Source organism: Tupaia chinensis, unplaced genomic scaffold, assembly GCF_000334495.1.
Source record: "Tupaia chinensis unplaced genomic scaffold, TupChi_1.0 Scaffold143591_1, whole genome shotgun sequence".
Classification (NCBI taxonomy): domain Eukaryota; kingdom Metazoa; phylum Chordata; class Mammalia; order Scandentia; family Tupaiidae; genus Tupaia; species Tupaia belangeri.
This window is the reverse complement of record NW_006203437.1, coordinates 1233834-1241790: the sequence shown is the minus strand read 5'-3', so window position 1 is coordinate 1241790 and position 7957 is coordinate 1233834. Positions and strand designations below refer to the sequence as shown.

The following is a 7957-nucleotide window of genomic DNA, read 5'->3' as shown; positions in this document are numbered from 1 at the left end:
TGCTGCAGCTGGTGGAGGTAGGCCCCCGCCACGGCGCGGGCACACAGGGCCAAGGGGACCCCGCAGGAGCTGGGGCCTCCGTGGTGCCCAAAGACAGAGGAGTGTGTGGACACACTGGAGCTCGTCACGCAGCCCACACTGTTCAGAGCGGGGCCCTCCTGAGAACCTCCTAAATATTCATGTCAACCGTGACTAGCTTGTCCTCGTCCCAGGGTGCAGGGCGGGCTAGCGATCATGATGTCACGCCTGTAAAGAAGGCTAGAGGTAGTCACGGTGTCACGTCAGAGCCGCACAGAGGTAGGCCCGTCACGTCAGAGCCACACATAAGTTAACCAAGAACCCACAGAGCTTGAGGGTTTGGTTTGATTTCTAGATTAAAAAATCTGTGGAATCTTAAAACAATTGCTTGGGTAGCTTGTCTCAGACTTGCTATGTAGACAGTGCCCTAGATAGACAGGGACGAGAGCAGTCTACACGGCCATCACTTCTCCAGCTCCTAAAATAAAGCCCGAGAGCAGACCAGACACGTGTGCGGGGAGGTCTGTGCCCACCGGCTTCCTGAGAAATAGAGTGGCGGGTACTGTCTCACCAGGGGGACTGGAGTGTATCAGCTGCTATTTTGTAACTGAAGAAATTGAAGGGAAAGGAAAAACTGGGAGTGAAAACCTGTGGCGTGTCTGCTCAGAACGTGTGGCGTGTCTGCTCGGAACGTGTGGCGTGTCAGCTCGGAACGTGTGGCGTGTCTGCTCAGAACCTGTGGCGTGTCTGCTCAGAATCATGAGGAGCTCCTGTCAGAAGTTTGCGAATGCTGGCCGCAATGCAGTTCCGTGTTTTCTGTGTCATGCACACTCACTGTGAGTATGATTTCTTAAGGCCTGGCTGGAAAGAACCCCGGGTTTGGAGCCGCACGGATTTAACTTCTGGGGGAAGTTTGAGAAGAACATTGTCAAAGGCCTCGAAGAGGAGTTCGTGAGGATTCAGGTACCTTACGCTGCCAAGTGCCAAGTAAATTTCCTGCAGGAGCTTCAGAAAGTTGATCGTACAGTTTTTTCCCCTAATCTCTTAATCTTTCATTCCCATGATGTTCCTTTTTCAGGAATATATTATTTTGGAATGTATTTTATGGCTGATTGATTTTATGTGCAGTAACAGTTATCCCGAATTCAGGCTCTGAATGCAGTCAAGGTTTTTGGCAATGACACATAACTGAGCTTAACGACACTCCACCTCTGCTGAAAACGCTGTACCATCACCAGTTCTGAGCAGAGCTAGGCAATCGAAGCACCAGCCAACCAGGCCTATTTACCGATGTGGGCTCACGGGCTCAGTCCCCTCCCCTTACAAACCCTGCTGCCCTCCTTTTGCACGGAACCCACGTCCCTGTGCCTGTCACCACCTACAGGGAGACGCGTTTGCTGGAGAGCACGTCCACCAGGAGCTGAGAGCCTCTGTGGTTGGAGAGGTTGGAGCATTTTGTTTGCTTTTACCACAGGGAGCTTGTCCTAGCCAGAGATAGAGACAGTGACACACAGAGAGAAGGAAAGTGAGAAATCACCCCCTGCCTGAGGGGGATGACCACTCCACAATCCCTTCTTCTCCAATATCCTCTTGAGATTTTGGTCACACTCGCACACAGGCCCAGTGTGATTTTCAGGCTGCAGGGTCAGGGACTCGAACTGCAGTCTGCCATGTGGGAGTTCAGCACCTTAACATGCACGCCACCTGCCGACTGGCCAGATTTGGGGTTCTGAAGGGCCCAAAAGGGCAGCTGTGGGTGCCCACTCTTCAGGTCACAGCACAGAGGGAGGGGAGGGGTGGTGACGGGCCGGGGAGGCGGGGCCCTCTGCCCTTGGTAGCCCCAGTCCCGCGTCCTACCCTCCTACCTCTGACGTCAGCTGCTCGTCACTTCTAGAGCTTGGCCTCAGCAGCCGAGGGGCAGCGTGACTGCAGAGTCACCCGGCCACGTCCCGCTAACCCCACAGATGCTATTGCGTCCCCTCGATGGGCAGGCCTCTCCTCCCATGACTGCATTTCTTGAAAAGTTGTGTCACTTCCGTCTCCCGTGAGGCTGCAACATGAACTGTGAAGCCGCAGCCTGTGGGTCCGCGTCCACCTGCCTGCCAGCGCCGTGATGGTGCCCAGGGACTATGGCGTGTTCATCCCCCTGGGGTTGATTTCTCACTTCTCCTCTCACTGTCTCTCCCCGTTTCTCTAGCAATTGCACGCACCGTATGGCAAAAACCTTAAAGAAAATTTAAGCTTCAATAAAAGGATAGAACCAGGGCAGATAGGGACGCCCCTCCTCATACTGAGTAATCTTGTCTCAACATAGACGGTACGGCGGCTACCCCAAGCACGCCCTTCCTGCAGCGGCATCTCTCTCACAAGCAGAGTTCTCTAAGATAGGAGCCTGCCCCTTCCCCAGGAATGTTAATGCTGTATCTTCTCCAAAGGGCAAAGAGGACTCAGAAGAGAAGGAGGAACAGATGGCCGAGTTTCAGAAACAGAAGGAAGTGCTCCTATCTCTGTTCGACGAGAAACGCCATGAGCACCTCCTCAGCACAGGTGCGTCCTGCCCTGAGGCTCCCCCAGGCTGCGCGAGGTCTTCGGAGGCCAAGTTGTGCCTAGGTGTCAGGTCATTGCTGCCAAGATAAACCAGTGCTCACTGTGATTTTTCACAGGCGTCTTCAGGTACCCTCATGTGTGCAATCATGATACGGTTTTGTAACGCAGCAAGCGTGTTTCTGGAGAGTGACGTGGGCATTCTAGTTACAGACATGAGATCAGGCCGTTTCTCTAGCAGCGGGGTCCGTGCCCGGTTCTTTTCCAACGCGGGGGCAAATCTTTCGTAGTATGTGGCAGGCAGGAGGGAGGCCGCCTCGGACCAGACACGGCTCTCAAGCAGCCACAGCTGACAGGGACGGGGTGACGAGAAATCCTGCGAGGTGAGGATGACGGTGGCAGAGCTGGCAGGAGTCAGGGCCACAGCCAGACCTGGCTCCATAGGAAACGTCTGCCCCACGAACCAGGACGGGTCCACGGCGGACACCGAGCTAGAGCTGGACAGTCGTGTCTCCACACCGTCACGCTCACCTTCCTGTTCGGACGCATCGTCACGCCCTCTTAGAACTGCTGTTGGAAAGCGCCCAAGGCCTTTGTGGAAATAGGCAGGGTAGGAGTGAAAACTAACGTCTAGAATCTGGGCTCAAGGCACAGTAGTGCATGGGATCCGGCTAACCTCCGCATTAAAGGGTATTATTCCGGGAAAAGGAGCAGCAGTGAAAGCAAGCAGCACAGACGGCCCAAGGCGTGCGGCTGGCCGGTGCTGTGGCCGGGCGGAGGCTTTCGCTGGAGCACGTTGGAGACGTTAGGTCAGCCCGGGCCCTCGTAGCCAAGTCACAGTGACGTTACGAGAGGGAGTACTTTCACATAAAGCCAGGAATAAACTGCGCTTCACTCTGAAAACTCAGTCATCACTGTACTTTCACTGGAAAACGCATCACATTGTGGACATCATCTATTTTCTTTTTTAAAAAACGAATTATTGGGAACCAGCAGTTAGTGTAATGGCTGTCGCTGGACTCCCACGTAGTCGACCGCAGTTCGCATCCCGGACCCGATGGCTTAGAACTCACGCCGGGCGCATGTGCATGCGTGCGTGCCCAAGATCCCGAGAGGAGAATGGAGGAGAAGGGATTGCGGCGCGACCATCCCCCTCTGGGGGGTGATTTATTGCTTTCTGTCTCTATGTCTCTCTCTGTCTGTCTGGCAAGTACACGCGCCCTATAGTAAAAAAAAAAAAATTATTTATTTATTCATTTACTTATTTATTTTAATTTGACCAGAGAAGGACAGATGAGAGAGACAGAGAGAAAGGGAGAGATAGAGAGAGGAAAAGTGAAAAACAAGCTGGCAGGTCCAGGACTCAAACCGCAGTCAGCCATGTGGGAGTCCAGCGTCCTTAACTGCCTCCTGCTGGCCCGATATGACCTGTTTTCTATTCAGGTTTTCTTAACATGGTGTTTAAATACGTAAGTGCAGCCGTGTGTGTGTGTGTGTAGACACACAGCCGCATGCCATGGACTGACTTTATATGTATTTCATTTGTCTTTTAAAACCCAATGTTAAAATAATGTTGTAAATGATAGGTTTCCAAATTAGAGCTAAGGGACAAAAACATGACGTGACGCGTGTGTTCCTCCACTCACGGAGCAGGGTGCTGTTTAGGTGCCCGGGGCGTGGGCTGAGCGGGTGCAGTGACGCCTATGTGCCTGCAGGGGGGCGGGCTGGTCAGGTACAGTGACTCCCATGTGCCTGCAGGGGGGCGGGCTGGGCGGGCACAGTGACTCCCATGTGCCTGCAGGGGGGCGAGGGTGAGCGGGTGCAGTGACGCCCCTGTGCAGTGACAAGCTCTCTGCCTCCAGGGGAGCGGCGGCTGTCCTACCGAGCACTGCAGGGGGCCCTGATGGTCTACTTCTACAGGTAAGGCCGCTGGATGGGGCGAGGTGCCTGCGGACGCTACAAGGGCAAAGCCCACATGTCAGCCTCGAGCGTTAGTACTGCAATTATCTGTCGGAGAAAACTGAGAGAAACAATAGTGAAGTTCCATGAGCTCTAGCTCTTTATAAAATCTTTTTAAATAGCGAGGGTATAACTCTACCCCTGTGGAGGGTTACACAAATGATCCAAACACCATTCATACTAAATTCGACAGAGAATTATAGTAAGTGCCCTTAAAGCCGTGGTTTGCTCTCTGTCTCAGACATGGCCATGTGTGTGTCATTAAACCACGCTGCAGTGTCGTTCCTGCGTTGCAAACTGGAAAAGGAGCCCCCTAAGCGGTTGCTCGGTGACCCAGCAATCCCAGGTGGGATGGCCCTCACCGTGTGACGTCACTGAGGGTGCCTCGTCCGTGTGCGAGATGGTCCCCCTGCAGGGCTCCTGAATTCAAGGGTCTGAACATGAGCCGGGGCCCAAGCACCCACGCAGACGCAATGTCTCATTCTGAGCACCTGTTGTAAAAATTCTCTCAAATTTTTCTTTAGAATGGTAACATGAACAGAATCTTTTGAAATTTTTTCTCAGTCAATGTATTCCAGTCTGTCAAGCGTCCCGAGTAAAAGTACCCAGGAAGTGCAGAATCGGAGAGAAGGGAGCAGCACATCCCACCTGCTGGCAGCCGGGTGTGCGTGTCGGGCTGTCGCCGGCCACACTCAGACAGTGTGGCTAGGCGTGAGCTCGGAGGCGTGCGTCTGGCCCTCACTGCACGCACATCATGGGGTCCTCTAGACACAGGAACGCTGCAGCTGGGCCGGGAACAACAGGGAGGCTGGGTGGGCGAGGGGGCCCGGATGGCCACTGTGCCGGGAGGCAGCACGGATGCCGTTCCTGCACCCGGCTGCCTGGACAGAGCTCTTGTCTCCCCTCAGGGAAGAGCCCAGGTTCCAGGTCCCCTTCCAGTTGCTGACATCGCTGATGGACATCGACACACTCATGACCAAGTGGAGATGTGAGTCCCCTGCCCGCTCGACTCGCCCCCTGCTGGCTCGTCAGACTTGCTCACTGAGGCCGGGGTCGCTCTCAGAACCAGGGCCACGCGGAGGCTGGGTCATTCTCTTGGGCCAGGCGGCTCTCGGAGGCTGGGTCATCTTGGAGGCCAGGTCGCTCTCAGGCCAGGCGTCCAGCTCATACAGCAGCAGAGCGCCCAGAGAGCTCTGGGAACATGGAAGTGTTTGGTTCTGTCTTACAGGGGGACTTCAAGACATTCATGAAAAAACGAAATTGAGTACTGAGTTAATTTCAATGCCAAAATTTCCAAAATATATGCAGAGTATTTATTTTTCCAAAGATGTATTTTCCATGGGCTTTTTTCTTTCTTTCTTTCTTTTTCTTTTTTTTTTTTTTTTTTGAGAGGTTTTTACTACAGGGCACGTGTGCTTGCCAGGAAGACAGATAGAGAGATAGAAAGTGAGAAATCACCCCACAGGGGAATGGCCACACTGCAATCTCTTCTCCTCCATTCTCCTCCTGGCATTCTGGGCACACACGCACACGTGCCTGGCATGAGTTTAAGTCACCAGGTCCAGGACTCGAATTGTGGTCTACTACATGGGAGTCCAGCAACACAGCCATTATGCCAACTGCTGGTCCCTCCATGGGCTTTTTGGAGATGCACACAATCAGAAAGAAAAAAAAAGAACTTCAGGTCAAAGAAAAAAATGCACATTACTATTGTGCTCGCTGTCAGCCAGTTCAGTCTGGGGTGCAATTATTTATGGATGTATGGACGTACACACTCCTGCAAAGCGGAGGTGACCGGCGAGGCGGTGGGAGGGCTGGCCCTGCTCTGTCCACGGTGCCCTCAGGTCTGGTCCCAGGTGTGGGGTGGGTACACGCAGCCTGGAGCTGCCTGCAGGGAGCAGGCCCTCCCATGGCTCAGTGGTAGGAGGCAGCGCCCCCTAGAGCCCACTGTGGGCTCACGTGGACGGCCAGTGTGAGCGCATGTCCTGTGTCTGCCTAGATAACCATGTGTGTGTGGTGCACAGGATGCTGGGCAGCAAAGCCGGCACCGGAGGGTCCTCGGGGTACCAGTACCTGCGCTCCACCGTCAGGTAGGTGCCGCGGCCTTCCCTCTTGGGGCACCAGGCCGTGTCTCCTCACACACAGGGATTGGAGGAGCCACGCGTGCACACTCCTGTCAGCACTGACACGTCTGTGTGGTATTAAGGCATGTCCACCGGGTCCCTTGGAGGTAAATGCATGACGTGCTTTTTATGGGACTCCATGGCTCTCCCAGTGACGAGAGGGCGGGGTGGTGATGGCTGCCTGGCTCGCAAGGCGAGAGAAACAGCAGAGCCCCACCAGGCGTGAGGCCTCCCTACGCTCCGGCTCAGGTTTGAGCAGATGCTGCCTTCCTGGGATCCCACTGGCCAGACAGTGGCCGGGCATGGCAGGCCCTTCTCCCTGGTCCTGTGAAAATGCGTTCGTGTCCTCCAGAAAGCACATTTTCACAGGGCAGACAGCAAAGGGCTGACAGTCACTGAGGACCCCAACTGTGCCAGTCCTACGCATGTGACAGTGTGGGCAGGCAGGCATGGATGTGTCTGGAGCTCTGTCTGCACAGTTTCCACCCCTACCCTCCTCCCAGGCCGGTGGGTGTGGAAATGCACAGGGCCAGGCTTCCCTCTCACATGCCCCAGTGACCTGGGGTGAGTGTCCTGCGTGCAGAGCGGCATGTTGTCTGTGCATGACGTCAGTGGCAGTGGTCGTGGGAGCGAGGAACACAGACCCCGGCCAGAGGGAGGAACGCAACTTCTATCGCAGAGTCAGGGTCAGGCACTGACGTCGAAATGCCTTGTCCAAGGCCCTCGGTCGTGGGTGAGAGCCAGGATTCAAACCCAGATTTGACTTAAAAGGCAAATGTTCTCCCTACGAAACTGCTGCAGTTGAGATGTTTGAAACACACAAACACAATTTTGATGTCAGATCACACTGATGCACGTTTGTTAAGAAGTGAGGTGGTACTGACTGGCTCATCCTTCACGGCGCTGCTTCGCAGCTGACGATCTTCCAGTGGGCAGCTAGGCGCGCTGTGCTGTGTGCTGACGGCATCCTGGTTCGATGAGGCAGCTGGACCGAGTCAGCCCTGGCCTGTCTGGTGCCCCGGTCTGTGCCAACACATCTCCCTGCTTCGTGGCGGGCCGAGGCCGTGTGCTTTGGGTATGAGATAGACTGGCATCTGAACCCTTGCACCTCGTCAGACCTAGCATAGCATGGCACGCACACGGAGGACGTGCAGCGGGGCGTGACATAGCACACGACACGCACACACACGGAGGATGTGCAGTGGGATGTAACAGCACACGACAGGCACAGAGGACGTGCAGTGGAATGCTCCTTCTTTTGGAAAGCATCTTTTTTTTTTTTTGGAGAGGTTTTTGCTATAAGGCGTGTGTAC

The 7957-nt window shown here is 54.7% G+C and overlaps 1 protein-coding gene across 5 annotated transcripts in view; it reads left to right on the top strand.

The window, feature by feature from the left end:
- Positions 1-7957, top strand: part of TDO2 (tryptophan 2,3-dioxygenase) — an 18460-nt gene that overhangs the window by 8951 nt on the left and 1552 nt on the right. For 2 of the 5 annotated variants that reach the window (XM_014582400.2, XM_006164193.3), the window contains exons 7-12: positions 872-981; positions 1403-1462; positions 2454-2565; positions 4425-4482; positions 5430-5509; positions 6521-6611. In XM_014582400.2, the coding sequence (XP_014437886.1) occupies positions 872-981; positions 1403-1462; positions 2454-2565; positions 4425-4482; positions 5430-5509; positions 6521-6611 (511 nt within the window). Of the gene's footprint in view, positions 18-871; positions 982-1402; positions 1463-2453; positions 2566-4424; positions 4483-5429; positions 5510-6520; positions 6612-7957 lie in introns of those variants that run through there. The other 3 variants (XM_027766571.1, XM_027766572.1, XM_006164194.3) reach the window with 3 other exon arrangements.